We start from the raw sequence: 21734 nt of genomic DNA, 5'->3' as shown, positions 1-21734 counted from the left end.
CTACCACTTAGAGGCACCTCCCAATGTAGCTCCCTTCCTGGAACTCCATAGGTGGGTGGTGGACAAGGAAACTAGAGGGGTCCTCAGAGCTCTGAGGGGGCCATTGGAGCTGGGGCTCTGGTGAATGAGTAGGAGTTTGCCAGTCCAAAAGGGATTTGTGTTCCTGGCAGAAAAAAAGGTGCAAAGACCTAGAGGGACTGTCAGTGGCTGAAAGCATGTAGAGATCAATTAGATAGATTAGGGGAGGAGGGATGAGAAGGAGCCTTGAATTCTGGGCTGAGGAATAATGGGGCGATGGGTGTGTGTATATGAAATAGTGTAAAGTTGAAATCAGGAGATGCCCTGGGGTTAGGTCTGAGGCTACCAAGTGCACCAGAACAGGCACACCGTTGATGCTCAATAGGTGATGTCTGCTTGTACAGATAAATCAATCAATTAATAAATAACAATAAATAAATTTATTTATTTAGTAATTTGTTCATTATTCATTCATCTAAAGCTCCCTGAGATGGCTCTGGGCCAGTCCCTTGCTAGGCGATGCTGGCTCCAGGAGACCTTAGCTCTAGCGCTGCCCATCTTGGGGAAGACAGAGCCAGGCACAGAGTCCCCTGCCCCAAGTGAGCAAGTACAGGACAGAAAAAGGGGCCTGGGGTGGAGGAACCTGGAAGGGAAGTTGGGCCTCCACTCGGAGGGGTCAAGGAAAGCTGAACATAAGAGGAGACATGACATGGGGTTCTGAAGCATGTATAGGAACTTGACACATTTGACAAGTGGCTGGTTGGACTCTGTGAAAGCTCAGAGATGACCTACCACTGCCCCTTCCCTGGAGAGCACTGATCCCTGGCTCCCCACTCTCAGTGTCTACTTCCTCTTTCTCTGCCTGTCATTCTCCCATTCCATCTATCTGAAGACTCCTTTCTTCAGGGTTCAAGTCCTAGCTGGGTAGTCTTAGGCGAGTCCTTCCCATTCTGGGTCTCAGTTTCATCATCTGTGAAATGGGGACCAGTGGACAGGGGAGGGTCAACAATGAGGCAATGCAGCTCTGAGTATGGGAACAGTTCAGTTTCTTGATGTCTAGGTGGGAGCTGTGAGATGGTAAGGGCATGGGGTGTTCAAGTGGATTCCATGCAGGTCCTGTTGGGGCAGGAGGTGGGCCCCAGGGAACTGTGGAGGCCAGTGGTGAGAGGGGGCTCAAGCCAGCCTGTGGTGGTCAGTGGCTGCTGGCAACATGGCCATGGGTCTCCTTGCCATGCCATGGCCCTTGGTGCTTGTCCAGGGGGCCACCAGTTACTCCCTAGGGACACCATCTGAGTGGGGAATCTCTGAGAAGTTGCATGTGACCCCCACCTGTGTCTGCAGCCCTGTGTCCAACTCATGCCAGTCCAGGCAGGCACACTCACAGGACAGCAGCCCGCCCATGTCCGGGGGGGCTGGGTCCCCTTACAGCATTTCTGTCAGGGAAAGCTGTGGGGCCTCCACAGTGCTGGCCAGGAGCTAAAACACAGAAATAAGAAGAATGAGCCTGGATGGTTCCAAACCCCAGAAGCACCCACCAGCCTGCCTGCCTGCCAGAGACGGAGGCAAGCCCTGCAACGCCACCCGCCCAGCCTCAGCCTCCCATCTGTGAAATTGTCTGTCTCCCAGGCATTGATATTCACCATGCGTTCAGAATAAAGCCTGGGGCGTTTGCAGTGTCATAAGTGCCACATAAGAGCTGGGCAAGTTAGCCCTGGCAAGTGCGGCTCGGGTGAGCGTCGTCCCATGCATGGAGGTCACTGGTTCGATTCCCAGTGAGGCTACATGCCTGGGTTGCGGGCTCAATCCCCAGGAAGGGGCGTGCAGGAGGCAGCTGATGATGTTTCTCTCTCATCAATGTTTCTATCTCTCGATCCCTCTCCCTTTCTCTTTCTCTAAAAATCAATGAAAGCATATTTTAAAAAATACTGTTACACAAAGCTTGGAAATCACAAAATATTTAAATTTCGGTGTCCTAAGTTTTATCGTTGCTCAGCTCCTTCGTTTATTGACCATTAACCTTCTGGCATTAACCATTAATGCAGGGCTGGGTGGTTTCTGGGCTGCAGAACTGAAAACAATGGATCTCTGGCCTTTCACAGAAAACAGTTTGCCAACCCCTGGTCTAGGCTTTGAGTCTCCCAGAACCCCAGAAATCCAGACTCAGACCTCCCAGACTTTGAAATCCTGGGGTCCCAGAAGCTTAGAATATTTATACACCCATACCTTGAAGATACTGTGGGGTTGGGTCCAGACCACCTTAATAAAGTGAGTATTGAAATAAGGTGGGCTATAACCCTTTTGTTGGTGGAGGGTCTTGCTTTCCATTTGTAAAAACTGCAGTATCTGTGAAGCACAAGGAAGCAAAATGCAGTAAAATAAGGAGTGCTTGAAATTCGAGGACCTCTGCTGGAGGACCTTAGATTGATGGAATTATATGTAGTTAGTTCTCTTGACATCAGTGTCCCCGCCTTAGAGCCTGTGTTCAAATTATGACTGCCCACCTGGTTGTGTGACCTTCCACAATTACACTTCACCTCTCTGTGCTTCCCTCTTCTATCTGTAAAGCATCTACTGCCCTTAGGGCTGACATCTGTGGGTTCATGTGTGTAAACCCTGAGATAAGGGCTGTTGAGTCAACACATGTCAAAATCTTAGAAATTTTGGCCTCAGCCAGGGGAACCTGGCAGGGAGGTCCTGAGCTGCTGCAGCTGCCCTGTGCCCTTGGCTCCATGGCACTCACTGATCCATCCAGGCTGACCCCTGGGGAGACTGCAGGGGCTGGAGGACCTGGGGTTGCAGGGGTCTCAGGTGCTGAACAGGGGTCTGAGCCCAGGGGTTTTGGTGGCTGGGCACAGGGGGGCTGCAGGGGCAGTGAGGGCCCTGGTGCCCCTTTATCAGCAGACATCTCTGTGGCAATCCTCTCCCTGAAGTGTCTGGGTTCTTAGAGGGACCCCAGAAGTTCAGTGTGGGACCCAGGGCTGGGCCCTTCAGCAGAGGCTTTGGGCATCTCCTGGGGGACTATGGACACTCCCCTTGCTCTCTGCAAAAAGTCATTGTTTGCTCCTCAGATAAACAAGCATGATGCAGCCAAACCAACAAAAGTGCCCTAGCTGGTTTGGTTCAGTGATTAGAGCTTCGGCGCATGGACTGAAGGGTCCCAGGTTGGATTCCGGCCAAGGGTATGTACCTCCATTGCAGGTTCCATGTCTGGCCTGAGGCAACCAATCAATGTGTCTCTCTCAGATCAATGTCTCCCTTTCCCTCCCCCCTCCCCCTCCCCCTCCCTCTCTGTCTCCCTCTGGAAAAAAAATATCCGGTGAGGATTAAAAAAAGAAAACAACAAAAGTAACAATCTTAGCCGGTTAACTGGGGTCAGGAGCCTCTCTTGCTCACAGTTCGCCATAAATCCCCATTGCTCCCTCAACAAAGGTGTCCTCCAGGCCCCCATGCTCTGCCCTGGGCACACTGACCTTCTCCTTGCTCTGCTTTATGGCCTTTGCTTTGGCTGTGCCCTCTGCCTGATATTCTCTACCTGGTTCCTTCACTGCCCTCCTTCCAGCATGGCTGGCGGGTCACCTACTCAGTGTCCCAACCCAAGATCCCATGTAATTCCCAACCTGCCTGAATTTGGCTAGCCTCAACACCCCCACCCCAAACCCCCTCTCCATCTACACACACACCCATAGTATCCTCAGAAATTCAGGCAAGCTTCTAACTCCCCTGCTGTCCCCAGGAAGGTGGCGAGGCATTGGGTCCTCTATGCCTTGTGATTTAGATTTAGAACTCTTTCCCTGCTTGTCCTTTTTCTTGATGGCGACAGTTGTCCAGCGGCTGGCCACACAGTTTTGACCCGTGGTGAAGTTGCACTGGCATCGTGGGTCCCACATATCTATAAGTGAGCGCTAGACTGTGCTGCTGGATACAGCAGCCACCTATCACGTGGGGCTATTTCAAAAGAAATTACATTAATAAAAATAAACTAAGTTTAAAATTCTGCTCCTTAGCCTCACTGGCCACATTTCCCTGCTCAGGAGCCCGTGTGGGTGATGTGTTGGGCCGTGATGGAGGGATCATTGACCCACAGTGCCTGCCACAGTGCAGCATGGTGTGCTCCCCGAGGTCAGAGGGATCAAGACCGCCTGGCCTCTCCATTAGAAAATATGATTTTTTTCTCTCCCTTTACAACTAACAAGTGATCTGGGGGTTTATCTATAATTTCAGAAGTGTGCATTTATTGAGCACCAATTGTATGCAGGCACCGTGCAGAACACAGGAGGAGAATGACTTCAGCCTCCTGGTTGGGTATCGCAGGTATGGGTCGGTCTGTTTGTCCACTCAGAGTGTTGGGCTCCCAGGATTATAAAACCCAACAGGTAGGTCTGGAAGGTTCTCCTTAGCCTCTGGGTCACAGCTGAAGTCACCTGCCCCCCTGACTACAGGATTCAATTCAGGACAGCCACCCCCACAACCTCCCACGCCCTGGCCTTTCTCAGAGGCCCTGTCTGCGCACCTCACGGTGGGAGCTCCACACCAGGAGCCAGATCAGACACCCCCCTTGCCTGTTTGCCGGTCTCCATGCTGGTCCCCGAGCTCTGCGAGGGCAGGGACCCCGCCCCACCACCGCCCTGGACATTGTGCGCTCACTTCCCTAAACCTGTTTGCACCAGGCCTAGGTGTCCATTGTCCTTCGTCAGGGTGGCCGCTGAAGGCCCTGGCTCCATGCCTCCGGAGCCCTGCTTTCTACGCTTCCATGTAACCAGCCCGCTCCTGGGACCGTAGCGCGTGTGGAAGGTCCTGGCCCGCAGTGCGCACTCAGTGAGTGTTGGACACACAAGCTACGGGCCCAGTAAGAGGTCAGAGAAGGAGGCGCGGGCTCAGCGACGCCGGCCTCTTGCCTCAGATGGGGGGTCACTCAGCAACTCCTCCTCCTCGGGAGGGCGGGGTTGGCTGAGACCGCTCCCCCGCGAGGGGACTGTTTCAACAGCCCGCGTGGCGGGGCAAAACAGCGACAAAGTTTTGCAGCGCTATCCTTACGGCAAAGTAACAGCACACCACCCCGAAGTTGCAATATAGCGCACGAGGCCGCCCCCCCCCCACGTACGTCACAGGGGATTTAAAGGCAATAAAGAACTTACTTTTACATTTAGAGTGACATAGTTTATGCTTCCATTTGGCCTGGCCTTCTACAGCGCCACCTCAAAAAATATCTTCCACCGTCGCGCTTACCTAAGGTCTCTTTGGTTAAGCCTCAAATATTGATTAATTTTACCTCCCAAGCACGTCTCAGCAGCAGCGGGGCATTGTGGGGCAGTATACAAAAGACCTGGCTGACCCAGCCCCGCCCCTCGGCGCGGGTAAGCCAGAGGGCGGGGCCGCCGCGGGTAGACAGCCGGCATCCCTACGTTCCTCGCGGGCGTAGAAGGTCCGCTCTTGCCGGCGCTGAGACTCGCTGGCGTCAGCAGGGCCGCGGAGGCGGAAGATGGCGGCGGCGGCCCTGGGGCCGTGAGGAGCGCGGCGGCGGAGAGGACGGCCGATGGCGGCCGGGAGGCGCCCTCGGGGACCCGCGGGCCGTTAAGGCGCGACGCTGGGCGGCATGTCGGAGCACGCGGCGCCCGGAGCTCCGGGGCCCGGGCCTAACGGCGGCGGCCCTGCTCCCGCGCGCGGGCCCCGCACCCCCAACCTAAACCCCAACCCGCTCATCAACGTGCGCGACCGGCTCTTCCACGCGCTCTTCTTCAAGATGGCAGTCACCTACTCGCGTCTCTTCCCTCCTGCCTTTCGCCGTCTCTTCGAGTTCTTCGTGTTGCTCAAGGTGACCGCGGCCCCGACCCCCCGACTCTTGACCTCAACAGCCGGATCCACACCCCCTAGACTTGCGACCTCTGACCCCGAACCCACCCAGGACAGCCAACCCCCTTCACTTGGAGGTCTAGACCGGGTCTGATCCGTAGGGTACCATCCCCTTTAGGCAGCCGCCCTAACTTCTGATCCCCCCTATTTGACACTTCACCCTCAGAAGGCCCGAATCTCACCCTATGGGTGGCCCCTGGTCCCGATTCCAGGAACTCCCAGGCCGCACCCACTCTTGGCCTCACCCTTTTACTGATGACCCACTTCCCTGAAGCCTGGAGCCTCGTTCTGACCTGCCTGGGACCTCCTTCCAGCCCTGTGTCCCCTACCATGCTACTTGGGGTCATCAGCCTTGGGAGGACACCCCCCCCCCCAATCCTGTCCTCTCTTGCCTGTCCTGGCCCAGGTCCCCAATCCTGGGCTTCCTCAAACTGGGAAAGATTCCAGAGCACCCTGCTCCCCTTAGGATACACCTGGGACCACCCACCTGCACTGGAAGTATGCTCCCCCTTCCATCTCTTCCTTCTGAATCCCCTTTTCTTGGGGCTATTCCCCTCCTTTGGACCCTCTATCAGTCCCCCCAACCCAACTCTTCCTCCTCTGAGCCTTACAGGGGAATGTGACCTAGCTGAGGTCACCTCCCAGGGTTAATGATAACGTCACAGCCATCGATGCTACTCATGTCTTAACAAGATGCTGCACACAAAACTCCTTCCCATCTTTCCTCAGGTGGCATAGAGGTTTCAACCATGAGTGCATCTCAGGAAGAACCTACATTGATCTAGTTTCCTCTAAGAAGGGGGCTGGCTCGCTCAAGTGTGGGCCCAGAGCTCACTGGGCACTAGGGTTCTGGGTTTCTGGGTGGAGCGGAGGGGTGGTCCCAGTTGTTGCCTGACCTGGCTGAGGACAGGGAGAAACAGGCATTTAGTTTCCCATCGGAGTACTGCCAGGGAGGGGCTGGGGGTGCTGACATTGTGAAGCCAGCTTTGGGTTTGCTTGAGGGCTAATGCTGGATGTGGAGGCACTTGGGTTGCTGGCCAGCCCCAGGGCCTGGAGAGCAGCGGGGCTGGGGGCTGAGCATAGAGGCTTCGGAGTTAGCTACCTGCTTCCCACCACAGCTTTGGGTCCCAGGCCCTGCCTCTTGCACTTCACAACTCCCATCACCAGCCCAGTGGTCCCCAGAAGAGTGGCTGGGGTGCAGGCTGGCCTGTGGAGGCTCCTTTGACCTTCCACACTGCCTCACCCAGCCCTCTCCTCACCTAACAGAGGCCCCAGGTACTCTTGTTTTTAGCATCTGTTTGTTGAGACCTGAATGCCCAGGTGCTCTGAGGTCTGTCTGCTGAGATCTTACTGATGCCCTAACCTCCATCCTCCTGTGGCACTTTTGTCTGCAAGCAAAGGAAGTGGTTCACATTGGCCCAAGAGAGCTCTTGGAGCTCATGCAACTGAGGAGTCTGGGATGGGCTCCTGCAGCTTCAGGCATGGCTGGATCCAGGCATGCTATGGTGTGCTCAGACACAGCGCCTCTCCCCATCCCTCTCAGGTCACAGCCACCATTGCCAGACCAGGAGTAGGTGCCTTAATAACCCAGCCTTTGCCTAGTCTGCAGAGCAGACTCCAGAGGGGAGGCCAAGTGGTCCACAGCTGGCATTGATACTTCCCTATGGGGTTCTGGAGGCCTTACTGGTAGCTTTGTAGCCATGGGCAACTCAACAACCCCCTGAGCATCAGTATCCCTGTCAGAAGGCAAGGAGGGACTTTGTGCTCTGGTGTCTGTGACCCAGGTTTTTCCAAGCTGTGATTCTGGACCACACAGTCAGCTGGTCCCAGAGAGTAGTAATTTGGTGTGGGAGCATGTGTTTGGTGGGGGTGGTTAGAGGCTGTGCTGGCCCAGCTGAAGGATCACCCCATTTTTTGGCTGAATAGCCATTAAGGTTCCCTGACACCTATCTTTTCCCAAGGAGGCAGGCACCACATTGGGCCAGCTGGGCCCTTTCCCCAAAGGTGGGCAGTGGGCAGGGTATATGGGGGTGATGCCCATGGCTTCAAGGATGGGAGGGTGACACTTGGCCATCTGAGGCCCTATGAGAAGCAAGATTGTCAGTGAGGTGAGCTCTTGGGGGAAGGGTGTTCTAAATAGATACAAATGGAGGGTCCTTTTGATGCACTTACTTTGAGCCAGGCAGGCAGAAGGTGCTGTTAGTGACCTAGGCAGAGACCCCCTCGGCACTTTTAACATCAGGCTGCTTGTTCTTTGGGGGGCCATCCTGATCACTGGGGTGCTGAGCAGCATCCCCTGGCACCACCCCCTGGGCACAGGAGCATCCAGATGAAACCCCTGCTGTCCTCATTTTAGTGATGGAGAAAGTACCGCAGAGAGAGCTGGCGCTGCCAGAGTGTGCCTGGTGGGCGAGAGAGGCTGTTTTTAGCTGGTGAGGTCAGGGGCACTCTGAGGACAAGGCAGAATGTGAGGTGGCTGGGTAGGCCTCTTGGGGACAGTAGGGGCCCAGCAGGTGGCCCAGGGGTGGTGGCATCTGGGCTGGGCCTCCTAGGATGGGAGCAGTTAGTTGATGGTCTCTCCCAGGGTGGGGGTTCCACATGCGCAAAGGAGTGCCTCATCCTAACTCTCACAGAGCAAGGTTGTCAGGGCCTTGGACCAGTGACACCCCCAGGATCCATGTTGCCAGGAGAGGCCAGGGTGGGTTTAGGGCTTAGGGGACCTCAGAGCCCTGGGGATCCTCTCCCTCATCCACAAAACTCAGGCCTCACTTTTGGGGTTGGGGCCTCCTGCCCCCAGGCCCTGTTTGTGCTCTTCGTCCTAGCCTATATCCACATCGTCTTCTCCCGATCTCCCATCAACTGCCTGGAGCACGTGCGTGACAAGTGGCCACGAGAGGGCGTCCTACGCGTGGAGGTACAGCAGAACTCGAGTCGTGCACCCGTCTTCCTGCAGTTTTGTGACAGTGGTCGCAGCAGTTTCCCTAGCCTGGCTGCTGAGCCTGGTGGTCTGGAGCTGGAGGAGGAGGAGGAGGAGCTAACTATGGAGATGTTTGGGAACCATTCTATCCAGGTAAGCTGGTCGAGCTGCTGGGGAAGCTCTGGACCTTGCAGGGCCTGGCACTCATGTGGCCTTGGGGTGGGATAGGGGTGCTGTGCGAGGCAGACTGTTACCTTAAAGGGACTGGCCTCGTTCTGGGGGTGCTGAGGAGGCCCAAGGAGGGTCTGGGCTGAGAGCTCTAGCAGTCCTGGCCATCCCAGATGACACAGCTGCCCGCAGGGGTGGGTGTGTGGAGCCCACAGCCTGCAGGGAAGGACATGCTTGTACCGTCAGAAGGCAGAGTTCCGTGGGTGAAGGGGTCGGTGTGGGTAGGGTGTTGTATAGACCTCACCCAGGTGGCCCCATCCCCAACTTCAGGGCACAGACACTGACCTGGAGATGGCCATGATCTTGGTGTTGGGTGAGGGGTCTTTAATGGGACACTGGTCAGAGGCCCTTCAGTCCCAGAGATGGAGGACATTCTGACAGAGGCTGGAGGTCACAGTGGATGGGTACAGCACTCCTCCTTCCAGGTGGCAGGAGAGGGGGGTCTCTGTGCCAGGCCTCTGGTGCCAAGGGCCCACTGACGCCCCACCTCCTGGTGACCCACAGTTTGAGCTGGACATTGAGCCCAAGGTATTGAAGCCACCCACTGGCCCCGAGGCCCTGAATGATAGCCAGGAGTTCCCCTTCCCCGAGACACCCTCGAAAGGTACGTGTTGCCAAGGTATCAGGTGGAGTCACCCTCCTGAATGGGGAGAATGGCCACTCCTAGCCTCCATTTCCCCATCTGTCAGCATGTGAGACTGATGGAGGTGCTCTGGGCCCCTCCCTCTCTGGGCCCCTCCTCTGAAGGTGGGAGTAGGGTTGGCTGGGGCTCTGCAGGCTGACAGGCCATTCCCACCCAGTGTGGCCACAGGACGAGTACATTGTGGAGTACTCGCTGGAGTACGGCTTCCTGCGCCTGTCACAGGCCACGAGACAGCGGCTCAGCATCCCAGTCATGGTTGTCACCCTGGGTGAGTCACCTGGGAGATGGCCAGGGTAGGGGGTGACTCAGAAGCGCTTAAGACCGAGGTCCGGGGGCCATCCCTGCTCCAGCTGCAGAAAGCTCTCCCCAACCCCCTGTCTCATTGGACTGTCCCCCAGGTCTGACAGTCACAGCACTGCCTGGGTGGGGTGGATGAGGGCTGATGGAAGCCTTACCAGGTGCACCCCAATTGGTGTGCCACTTGCAGACCCCACACGGGACCAGTGCTTCGGGGACCGTTTCAGCCGCCTGCTGCTGGCTGAGTTCCTGGGCTACGATGACATCCTCATGTCCAGCGTGAAGGGCCTGGCCGAGAACGAAGAGAACAAGGGTGCAATTGGGACCAGGGCTAGGGAGGGTGGGGGTTGCAGTGGCGGGATGGAAGGCAGGCAGTGGTGCTCACGGCCTCCCTGTACAGGCTTCCTGCGGAACGTGGTGTCAGGTGAGCACTACAGATTTGTGAGCATGTGGATGGCCCGAGCATCCTATCTGGCTGCCTTTGTCATCATGGTCATCTTTGTGAGTGTCCTGAGACTGGGGCTGGGGCAGAGGGTATTGGGGCAGGTGGCCCTTCCCTAGCCTCACCCTCCTTCCCTTGCAGACCCTGAGTGTGTCCATGCTGCTCCGATACTCCCATCACCAAATCTTTGTCTTCATTGGTGAGTCTCCCCTCCAGGTGGCGGGAGGAATAGTGGGGTCAGCCCTAGGCCCCCATGGCCCCCATGGCTCCCTGCCTACCCCACCCCCCGAGGGGCGCCTCACCCGGTCTGCCCGCCCTCCACCCTCTGCCCGCAGTGGACCTGCTGCAGATGCTGGAGATGAACATGGCCATCGCCTTCCCTGCAGCACCCCTCCTGACCGTCATCCTGGCCCTCGTGGGTGAGGACCTCTGCCCATCCTTCTGCCTCCCCACCCAGCCCCCCACACCCACCTCCCCTCTGTCCCTGGCCTTCCCACCATGCCCACCGCAACCCACGGCCTCCTGCAGGGATGGAGGCTATCATGTCAGAGTTCTTCAATGACACCACCACCGCCTTCTACATCATCCTCATCGTGTGGCTGGCTGACCAGTATGATGCCATTTGCTGCCACACTAACACCAGCAAGAGACACTGGCTGCGGTGAGTGCCATGGGGGTCCAGGTGGGGTTGGGGTGGGGTATGGACTGGCGGCACCTCACTGTGCCTCCTGCAGGTTCTTCTACCTGTACCACTTCGCCTTCTATGCCTACCACTACCGCTTCAATGGGCAGTATAGCAGTCTGGCCCTAGTCACCTCCTGGCTCTTCATCCAGGTGAGGGGTCCTGCCTGCTCCCCAAGGTCCAGCCTGTGGGTGGTCTGGCCCTGTACTGGGCCTGATGCATGCCCACCCTGCCTCCAGCATTCCATGATCTACTTCTTCCACCACTATGAGCTGCCTGCCATCCTGCAGCAGATCCGCATCCAGGAGATGCTGCTACAGACACCGCCACTGGGCCCTGGCACCCCCACGGCGCTGCCAGATGACCTCAACAACAATGGGGGTGCCCCGGCCGCTGCTCCTGACCCTGCTAGCCAGCCCCCCACCCTGGACCCTGGCTCACTGGGGGCTGGTGGTGTCCCCAGTCCAGTGGCTGAAGCGCCCAGCTCTTTGGTGGCTGCAGCAGCCTCAGTGGCTGCAGCAGCCAGTAGTGATCTGGGCTGGATGGCAGAGACAGCTGCCATCATCACAGATGCCTCTTTCCTATCTGGCCTGAGCGCCTCTCTCCTGGAACGAAGGGCAGCCAGCCCCCTGAGCCCAGGTGGGGGTTTCCCTCAGGGCCTCCAAGTCCCCCAGGACAGTGTCCCCCCAAGCGACTCCCCAGCACCTGACACACACCTCCTGGCCACCGGGGTTAGTGGGCCCAGCCCTGAGTCCCCAGCCCCAGCAGATGAGCCCTTGGAGATCGGCTCCTAAGTCCTAGGCAACTGAGTGCCTCTGTCCTTGGCTGTCTAGGCCAGCTCGGTGTGACCTGACTGGGGTCCTTGGGGCTCAGGGAGGCTATCCCCAGTGTCCCTGGGTCTGCCCAGTTGGCTTTGTGTCAGGGTCCATCTGGTTTGCCCAGGGATGGGCTCCTCTCCCCAGGTGTGGGGCCTGCCCACAGCGTGTCCCTGCTACATTTGTGGTGGGCCCCCTCAGCCAGCGAATCAAGGCAGGTTGGGGCAGGAAAGGGGGTAGGGTCTCCGTGGAAGGTTCTGGAAAGGGTTGGTGTAATGTCTGGAGCAAGCTGTATCTAGGGACAGAGTCTAGCAAGTCTCTGAGCCAGGTGAACACTAGTGGGGGCCTCCCTCACTGTCCTGGCCACTCAGCTGGTGCTCCGTTGTGCGCAGTGCCTTTTCCACAGCCCCTGCCCCCGTATGTGTGTGCCAGGGCTGGGGTATTGGCACAGAAACACGGCGTGCGGGCGCCAACTCTCAAAGACAGCAACCAGGCGCTAGGGTCCAGCCTTGCTCCTTCCAGAGAGAGCCAGCGGCCCAACTAGGTCACTCGGTGAGGACTGCACAGCGCTCATTCCATTCTATTTAATTGCAGTGTACAAATTGTGTTTGTATATAGAATAAACTGTCTGTTGACAGCACCCAGCCAGTGTCTGCATGCTCCAGGTGCTGGGATTAACTCCTGCAGGGTCCACCCTCATGCAAAACCAAGTGGGCTGGGTGTGGTGGGGCATGGCCACCTCCCACAGACAAAGCAGGTGGAGACCTCACTAGGAGGCCCCCTGCTGCTCCCCTGTAGGCCTGGAGCAGGCACAGTAACAGTTCCATCTGGGAGCTGGGCCATGAGCTCCCCACGCCGCACCAGTGCCTGGTGGAGCCTTGTACGTGCACCTGCGATGTGCTGTTCCAGTTCCTCCAGCTCACCTGGGCGTGGGGCGCCTGTGGGTAGTGCTGTGGGTAGCCGGCCATTGGAGCAGAGCCCAATGGGACCCTCGAGTGATCTGGCCCCTTCCATATCTGTGTCCACTACTGATGCAGCAGTGGCCAAGGTTGACTCCAGGAGACAGCACACGTGACACTCCCTTACCATGGCCTGATGCACCTGTGTCCAGTCACCCTGGCCTGAGGGGGCAGTTGGTATGTCTTGCTGCTGCTTCTCCAGACCCCTGGGGACAGAGGATGGATGGGCTGGGAACAGGTGGCCCCTCTCTGGTCTCTGGGGTCAGGTTCCTTGAGGAGGCTGTGGGTGGTGGGAGGCATAGACTGACTAGTTTGGGTCTGGAGTGGGAGGTGTGAAATGGCAGGCCTGAAGGCAAGTATGAGAGCTGGTGGGGTGGGAGTGACCCTGGAGCCCCTTACCTTAGCTCAGGTTCCTTCTCCCTGTCCAGCGGCTCCGTGTTGAGGGCACTGTGGATTCTCTGTGAGCGAGACTGAGGCTGGGTTGGGTGAGGTTGGGAGGCTGACCATGCTTGCCCGCCCTGTGCCATCTCTTCACTTGGCTCGTGTGTAGCCAGTACTGCAGCCTGTGCCCTTCTGGATACATGGCAGCACTAGGAGGTAGAAAATGTGCTTCCCCAGAGAACTGAGTAAGGCACTACCCACGCCCACACAGAACAGTACAGAGACCTGATAAGTGGTAGATACCCATCTGCGGGGTCTGCAGAGGGTGGAACACAGGCACAAGCCCTTCATGGTAATGGCAGACCCTTGGGGAGCCCTGGCCTGGGGGACACAGGTTGGGCCAGAGGTGGACCTGGGGCAGTGCAATTGGATTGGGAGGCTAGGGCTCCGTGTTCTGGAGGAAGGTTTCAAGGAGGAGAGGGCACTGGAGTTGGGGTTATGGGATGAAGAGTGTATGAAAGCAGACCAACACACATTTTGCTTATGAACAGGGGATTAGCCACCTCAGTCAAGGCCCACTCAGGCTCAGGGCCTCCACCTACCCCCACCCTATATCCCAGGCCCTGTCCCAGCTCTGTGACAGCGAATACCCGCTTCCCACAAGGTACCATCTTGTACCACTTGTCATGCAGCAGGTCAATGAAGCCAGAGGACTTGTAGCGGCTGATGAACTTAGGTTGGAGGTGAGCAGCGAATTCTGAGGGAGTCCAATGCCATAACCTGGTGAAGGCCAGGAATTGGGTTGGGACCAGGCTGGACACAGCCCAGGGGAGCTGTGCCCACCTTGAGCCCCCAGTGGCTCCCTGCTGCTCCAGGATCACTGGTCTCAGAGGCCCCTCACCCTCAATGGCAAAGGGCTTGCCCATGATCAGCAGTTTGCAGTCGGCATCGATGGAGACCTCAGTCCAGAAGCGACTTGTCCACGATGAAGGCATTGAGCTTGGGGGGGTCGCTCCTGCAGGGATGTGGAGGAGGTGAACACCTGCCCAGGTGTACCACCCCGCCACTCCCCTCTTTATGCCCTGGTCTCACGTAAGCATCACGACACCATGGGGTGTGGTGGGTGCACTGTGTCGCCTCATGTGCACGTACATCTCGAGGAAGCTCTTCTTGATGCAGGCGTCTGCGCTGCTCTCCCACACAGTGCCAAAGCGGAAGCCCTGGGACGGGTGGTGCAGCTGTGGGCAGGTGACCAGTCTGTACCACACCACCCCTGTGCCCTCACCTGGCTCCCCACCTAACTCTGCTCTGGCTCCCAACCCAGGCCCAAGGCTCTTAACCACTGTCTCCCCTCCTGGCTGACATGGGGCAAGTTCATTCTCTGTGGAGGGCTATCCCAGGCACTGTGAGTGTAGGGCAGCATCCCTGGCACCAGCCTCACAATGCCAGGAGCACCCCCAGTGTGATAACCACAGTGTCCCCTCTGGACAGAATTGCCCAGTTGAAAAGCACGAAGTATCCGAAGTCCATCACAGACTTGGCCCTGAACTCCAGACCTCTGCCTCCTCCTACCGCCTCCATGGCTCCTTGTTCTCCCTCCTTTCATCTCACATCCTGTCCTGCAAATCCTGTGGGGTCCACTTTGCCTTACAAACACCCATAAACTTGCCCTGGCCAGTTTTCTCAGTGGTTAGAGCGTTGGCCTGTGGACTGAAGGGTCCCAGGTTCAATTCTGGCCAAGGGCATGTACCTCGGTTGCAGGCTCGATCCCTGGCCCTGGTCAGGGCTCCTGCAGGAGGCAGCCAATCAGTGTCTCTCTCACATCGATGTTTCTCTCTCCCTTCCACTTTCTCTCTCACACACACACACACACACAAAAAGCAATGGAAAAAATATCCTCTGGTGAGGAATGACAACACCACAACCAGCCTACTGCCTACCCCTTTCATAGCCCCCATCCAGGCCCCACCATGTCCCCCACCATCCCTCCTGGACCAGTGCAGTTTCCTCACCCTGCTCTCTACGCACTGCCCATGGTCTGTGCAAACTCCTCCTGAATGTGTGGCTGTTCCCCATGGGGCTATAGCATCACCAAAAGCCATACCAGCTGGATTGAGCCTCTAGAACAGTGCCACCTAGAACTTTCCAATGATGAAAACTCTATATCTGTGCTGTTCTCTGTGGCTGTTGAGCACTCACATTTAATTTCTAAAGTGGCTATACCTAGTGAGTGGCTAGTGCATCAGACAGCACAGCATCTGGGTTTTTAAAAAATCTTTGTTGATTTCAGAGAGAGGAAGGGGGAGAGAGAGAGAGAGAGAGAGAGAGAGAGAGAGAGAGAAACATCGATGATGAGTCATTGATCAGCTACCTCCTGCAAGCCCCTGACTGGGGATCGAGCCCTCAACCCGGGCATGTGCCCTGACTGGGAATCCAACTGCGATCTGGGTCCTAGTCCAATGCTCAACCGCTGAGCCATGCCCGGCTGGGCAGCATCTACGTTTGATTACTGATTTACAAAAGGGGTGTGTGTGGCAGAACAAGCTGAACACCCCTCAGGGGTCACAATAAGCCAGATTCAAACAGTGGGAGATGGTATGGGGCACCCCCCCCAAAAAAACCCCAACAGTTTCTTCAACAAACACTAGAAAACAAAAGAGATGAGAAGGAACTCAGAGCTGAGAACCCAGAGGTTTCTAACATCTGCAATGTGTGAGTCAAACCAACTGAAACATTCAAAAAAGACAACTGGGAAAAGGGGTCCGATATTTGTTAAAGTTCCAAGTATTTATGGTGAAATGACACAAGGTCTGGGATTTGTGTGGCAATAACCCAGCAGCTAAGGTTAGTGATAGATGAAAGCGGCTGGCAGTTGATTTTGAGCCAGACAGTGGGTTCATTCATGTTCTTTGCTCCCCACTCAAGGATATTAAAAAAATTTTTATTAAAAAGAAAAATAAGTAGCCCTGGCCGGTGTGGCTTGGTTGAGAGTCATCCTGTGCACCAAAATATCGCCAGTTCGATTCCCAGTCAGGGCACATGCCCAGGTTATGGGTTTGGTCCCTGGTTGGGGTGTGTGCAAGAGGCAACTGATCAATGTTTCTTTTTCACATTGATGTTTCTCTCTCTCCCTAAAATCAAAAGAAAAGAAAAATATGTGTAGACTGGGGCACAACCCTGCTTTCCCTACAGTCCTCCAGGGCTCCCAGAAGTTTAATCTCAGAGGGAACTGCTTTAGAGGCCCAGGGTGTCCTGCGCCCACAGGCCCTGTAGGACCTACATTCTGTATTACCTTCCTGACCTCACCTCCCTCCCTCTGCTCAAGCCTCTTGGATGTTCCTCAAACACCCCAAAAGTACCAGGCAAGGTCCTCCCCAGGGCCTTTGCGTGGGGGTTGTGCTCTCACTTTTCTGATGCCTACATAAAAGTCCCTCACCCCCTCCCAGAGGAATTCCTAACCCCATTTGAGAAAATGTCCCAACATTCCTGTGTCCCCACTCTGCCTTATTTTTGTCCCTGGCACTTTATCACTATCTCACACGCCATCTGTTTTGCTTATCTATCTTGATTCTCCACCAGGGATGGAGATCTTCACCTATTTTGTCCCAGCTGGGTCCCCAGTGCCTGGCACACCATAGTGCTCAATAAATAATTGCAAGAGTAGATGGCCACATGTGGTTGGGTCTTGGGACGGGTGGTGGTGAGTGGGCAAACTCCTAGCTCTGGCCCCCAGCCCCCACAGCCAGCCACCTTGGGGTCGTGAATCCCTGACAGCTCCTCGAAAGTCTTGTCCCCGACCATGACAGCAGCCAGGTTGGCCGTGTAGCTAGACAGCACGAGCAGGCAGAAGGTGGCCCACAGGTTCATGAACAGACGCCCCGTGGGGCACTTGGGTGTTTTGCTGGACACTGTGCGTCCGAACAGGATGGCATAGCAGAGGTTGAGGGTCGAAGAATAGGAGAAAACGGTGCCGCGGTTCCGGCCACGGGGCGTGAGGCCATAGGGACTGCACCACTCATAGAGTGTGAGGAAGAGCATGGTGAGGTGCAGGGTGGCAAAAACACCCAACCACGTGGACCAGTGCAGCGGCCACATAAAGGCGCCAAGGGGTGAGGCTGTGTCTCTCGCCTGCACCATGATGCCCAGGCTGGTGGAGAAGAAGGGGCTGCTGAAGTCCACCACCTTTGAGCGGGCTGAGTTGATGCTGAAGCTGGTGACTACCATGTGGGCCCTGCCAGCCAGCAGGTCTCCCACCAAGCCAGTCCAGCGGCCATCCTGCAGAGCGCCATACTGGTCATCGCCCACAATGTACAGCTCAAAGTCAAAGGGTATGTCCTCTGCCAGGCACTCCAGCAGGTCGATGCAGTAACCATAGCAACACTTGCGCAGGGCGTGGGGCACTGAGCCATTGGCCAAGGCAGGAAACAGCACATCCAGGGTGGCTGAGTCATTGGTGCCAGGGGCCAGGCACAGCTGTCCTGCCGGGCACTGCCCGTCCTTGTCTGGCTCTCTGGCAAACACAAATGGGTGCTCCACCAGGGTCACCACGGGCAGCTTGGGCTGGGCCTGGGTGCCCAGCGGGGGTGGGGGCTGCACAGCGGCACCCCCTGGCTCCAACTCCAGCCACCCATCCTGCCAGCTGCCCAGTGTGGCCCAAGCTGGAGTGCCCAGCGGGTCCTGGAGAAGGCTCCACACCCGGAAGTGCCTGGACATGTACACCTCGGAGGAGCTGGTCACCCATACTGTCCCTGTGCGGCCCTGGAAGGATGTGTTGCTCAGGAACCTAGCAGGAGGTGGGGGACAAGGAGGCATCAGGCAGCGGGAGCACCTAGCAAAGCTCAGACCCTGCTCCCCACCTCTCAGCACATACCAGGAACCACAGTAGATGCTGTTGTGTCCCCCCACACCAGATCTCTTTACCAGTAGGGACCCAAAGTCAATGACTAGCTACCCAGTTTGAATGTCCCGGTAGGGCCCCCTGGCTCTGGAGCACTGTCCACCCTCCAGAGCTCCCCTGGGTTCAGGCAGAGATATATGCCTACTGACCTTTTCTGCTCCTTTCCCTCTCCTTTCCCACTTCTCCCAAAGTGCCAAGTAAACCCCTCACCAGAATCCCTTTCTCAGATAGGGACAAAGCTGCTCTCTCGTGAGGCCACAGTGCCTGGCATACAGCAAGTGCCCCGAAATGTTGCCCCAGGCAGAGGCAGCTCCATGTGGAGGCTGTACACCCTTCCCACAGCAGGGTCTCCACTCATTGTGCCAAGAAGCTGCCTGAGGACTTGGGCTTGACTGGCTTCTGGTCATTGCAGTTGGTGGTGGCAGGGAGAAGGGCATGCTCTGGCTGCACATGGGCTGCACTGCCCAGTGCCTGTGCTATCAGCTCCACAGCATCGTGGATAGCAGCCTCCAGTGGGGGTCAAGCCACCTCTCCCAGCGCCAGCAGCCCAGGTGGCAGACCTTCAGTGGGCAGTGCCTCAGCAGGCAGTGGTGTGCCTAGCAGCCAGGGGGCCCAGAGGGCACAGCCTCCAGCACCTGACGGGCACGGGCCATGTCACAGCCAAGGAGCACAGCCACCGGTACCAGGGCTGAGCCCCCCTCCAGGGCCACCAGCAAGGAAAGGTGGGCCTGCAGCCCCGCATCACTGGTGTCTGGCTGGCTTATGTCTAGCACAAACTTTGGGGCCCTGCCAGCCTGGCTTGTCCAGAGGGCCATGAGGCCACCAGGGTCCCGCACCAGGCCATCTTCTTCCCAGGCATGGGCCTGTAGCACGGACACCAGCACCTCAAGCAGCGTCTCCAGGGGGCTGGCCCAGTCCAGCTGTAGGTGGAACGGGTTCTGAGGAGGGGGTGGTCATAGTTAGGGCTGGCAACCACCATATCCTTCCCACCCCTATCTGTAGGTGTTCAATAAACAGAGGTCACTCTGATAACTAGACCCCATGCCTGCCTCCTCCCAGCCTACCTCCACTCTAAACTCTTCTGTGGTTCCCCACAGGCATCAACACAAAGCCCAGCCTTCCTGGCTTGACATTCAGGGCCTTCTGTTGTGTCTCTGGCCACCTTGGTAGCATTCCACTTTGAGGATTTTTGCATGTGCCATTTCCAACCTGGAATACCTTTCTCCCTCTAAGCCAGTCAAATCCCACACATTCTTCCAAACTCAGTCCCAGCCCGGGCAGCACGGCTCAGCAGTGGAGCATCGACCTATGATCTGAGAGATCTTGGTTCGATGCCCAGCAGGACGTGTGCAGAAGGAGGCTGATCAATGACTCTCATCATTGATGTTTCTATCTCTCTCTCCCTTCCTCTCTCTGAAATCAGTAAAATATATTTTTTAAAAAACCCCAAAACTCAGCCCCATTGCCCCCTCCTCTATTTAGACATGCCCATCAACCATGCAGAACTCTGGCTCCCCCTCTGGACTCTCCCAGCCTCAAATCTCTCATTCACTACAGTTCTGACCTCACCCACCCCTCCTGGATGGGAATCCCTCAAGGGCCCAGGACTAAAGCTCCATGATCACAAACTGGTTGATGACTTCATGTTGGGAGCCAAGCCAGAGTGCTTCCTCTAAGACTCCTACACATCACTGCCCCTGAGCCAGGTAAACCAGGGGCTGAGAGGTCCCTTGTGTCAGTGGCATCCAGAAAGTTATCCTGGATTTGCTCAGCCTGTGAAGGAGGGGAGAGCTTTCTCAGACACCTAAGGTGGGCAGGATGTTGCCTGCATGGAGACAGGGTGCCCAGTGCTGGGGGACAGGCTGGACGCTGCTGCTCAGTCCCTACAAAAGCTGGACAGTTCCGAGTAGGGCCGCAGTTCTTAGAGACAGCAGCAGAGGGCGCCACGGAACTGGATTTGGGTCCTGCATCTCTCCCGTGAGAGAAAGCGGGGATATGGAAAACAGGCCTCAGCAGGGTCAGCTGGGTTGATGAGACTCAGGGCCTCTCAGGGGTCAGGGTCTCTTTTCCCTGAGGAGAAAGAAGGTCTGGAGGGGGCTTTAAGGTGGCTTTGGAGGGAGGGAGGCTCCCACCAGACCCACGTCCCAGTGTTGGGCCTCTCCCTGCTGACACAAAAGGGTCCCCAGAGCCCTGCCTGTCACCCTTCTCTCCTCCTTATCTCATTTTTTAAATTTTCATCCCAAATTCAGGGCCTGGGATGGGAATGGGGGTTGAATCTAGAAGAGAAAATAAACTCCAAAGAGGTGGAGAGGGTGAAAAGGAGGATAGAGGGAGGGCTTTAGGGTGAGAGTGGCCTGGGGACCCAAGAAGGGCACCCCACCCCCGGAGAGCAAACAGGGAGCCCCGTTTTCCCTTCCCAGATCTGAGGTCCTGCGGGGTGGGAACCAGGAGGCACCCTCGGACCTAGAAGGGGCCATTTGCAGCGACTGGGATGGGTCCTGGGGCTGAAAGGGTCAGCAGCCTGGTGGTGAGACTCCACCACCAAGGCCCAAGGAAGGGTCTGCACAGGGGTTCCGTGCCCTAAAGGGGGAGTCCTGAGGATTCTGTATTCCAAGGTCCAGAGAAGTCTAGCGGGGTCCCGGAGCAATGGGACCAGGGCTCTAGGTGCCTGAATCCCTGGACTCCTGCCTCTGGTCCCGAGTTCTGGGAGCATCCGGGGTCCAGGGGCCCAGGTCTCGCCAACCCCTGGGCAGCTGTCACCTGGACCACTGGGCATCCCTGGGACTCCTGCATCTGCGGTCCAGAGGTCTGTCAGTTCCCGTGCGTTCCAAGGACCCAGGCATTGGACCCAGGGTTCCCGCACCCCAGGATCGTCCCGGGACCTCTCTGATCTGCGTCCCGGGTCCCCGCGCGTCATGCGTACCGGGCGCCGAGGGGCTCGCGCCTCCAGCCGCAGCAGGCTGAGCACTGGGGTCTCCGTGCGGCCCCCAGGAAACGCAGCGGCGGCAGCTCCGGCCGCGCCTCGGGGAAGCATCTGGCAGAGGCCACGGGCCAGAGAGGCGGGGTCGCGGGCAGAGGTCGCGGTGGCCACCAGCTCCAAGCTCAAGTTGTGCGGTGGCCGTGGCGCCAGTACTGCCCGGGCCAGGGCGATGCGGGTGCGGACGCGGGCAGCGGGTGCGCGGGGCAGGAGGGTGCCCAGGCGCGCCAGGACGCCGCAGGGTTGCGGGTGGCCCCTGGCAGGCATGGGTCCCAGCGCCAGCGCGAGGCCCAGCCACAGCACTCGCACAAAACCCATCCCAAAGTTACCAGCGGGTACTGTGGGGACAGAACTGCTGGTGCCACGCGCGGGAGGCGGGCCCCCGGCGGGCCCAGGCCACACCTTTTCCCGTCCTCCCTGGCTGGCGTATCCCTCTCTGCCTGGCCCACAGTCCTGAGCCTGCCCTCCCCACCTCCCGGCCAGCAATGAAAGCGACCCACTAAGGAGGAGTGGGACTCACTACCCTGGGCTGACCACAAAGGCTCAAACGGCCATACTGCACGGGGGCTGTAAATAACCGCTGTCTTCCCCCTTCTGTGCCAGGGGAGGAAACTGAGGCTGATACCAG

At 57.4% G+C, this 21734-nt stretch overlaps 2 protein-coding genes and 1 long non-coding RNA gene across 3 annotated transcripts; 1 reads left to right on the top strand and 2 right to left on the bottom strand.

Moving 5' to 3' along the window:
• Positions 1-492: 492 nt before the first annotated feature.
• On the bottom strand, positions 493-5299 carry LOC308556176. Its single transcript, XR_013998685.1, has 3 exons — positions 5154-5299; positions 2242-2361; positions 493-1494 (listed from the first exon to the last, which is right to left on the bottom strand). It is a non-coding gene; the product is annotated as an uncharacterized lncRNA (long non-coding RNA).
• A 103-nt stretch (positions 5300-5402) lies between these two features.
• Positions 5403-12536, top strand: TMEM259 (transmembrane protein 259). Its single transcript, XM_081135303.1, has 11 exons — positions 5403-5830; positions 8666-8938; positions 9518-9617; positions 9814-9924; positions 10144-10266; positions 10354-10454; positions 10537-10594; positions 10731-10814; positions 10924-11056; positions 11130-11229; positions 11317-12536. Exons 1-11 carry the CDS (start codon positions 5612-5614, stop codon positions 11869-11871), a joined length of 1857 nt encoding a protein of 618 aa, XP_080991429.1. The 5' UTR covers positions 5403-5611; the 3' UTR covers positions 11872-12536.
• Positions 12537-12588: 52 nt separating this feature from the next.
• Positions 12589-21424, bottom strand: GRIN3B (glutamate ionotropic receptor NMDA type subunit 3B; the record flags this gene model as incomplete). Its single annotated transcript, XM_081135439.1, is given in 17 exon segments — positions 12589-13057; positions 13251-13309; positions 13387-13418; positions 13421-13512; positions 13514-13548; positions 13865-13965; positions 13968-14012; positions 14134-14195; positions 14197-14247; positions 14325-14470; positions 16983-18015; positions 18488-18648; positions 18652-18737; positions 18740-19067; positions 21053-21111; positions 21114-21160; positions 21162-21424. Coding segments are annotated over 17 exon segments (3069 nt in total).
• Between the last annotated feature and the right edge of the window lie 310 nt (positions 21425-21734).

The sequence above is a fragment of the Miniopterus schreibersii genome, assembly GCF_964146895.1.
Source record: "Miniopterus schreibersii genome assembly, chromosome: 4".
Taxonomy (NCBI): Eukaryota; Metazoa; Chordata; class Mammalia; order Chiroptera; family Miniopteridae; genus Miniopterus; species Miniopterus schreibersii.
This window is presented reverse-complemented; position numbering and strand designations above follow the sequence as displayed.

Coding starts and splice junctions, on each gene's coding strand:
- TMEM259 (XM_081135303.1), top strand. CDS start 5,612: ATGTCGGAGCACGCGGCGCCCGGAGCTCCGGGGCCCGGGCCTAACGGC. Junction 8,939..9,517: donor TTGGGAACCATTCTATCCAG/GTAAGCTGGTCG, acceptor GGTGACCCACAG/TTTGAGCTGGACATTGAGCC. Junction 10,267..10,353: donor CGAGAACGAAGAGAACAAGG/GTGCAATTGGGA, acceptor CTCCCTGTACAG/GCTTCCTGCGGAACGTGGTG.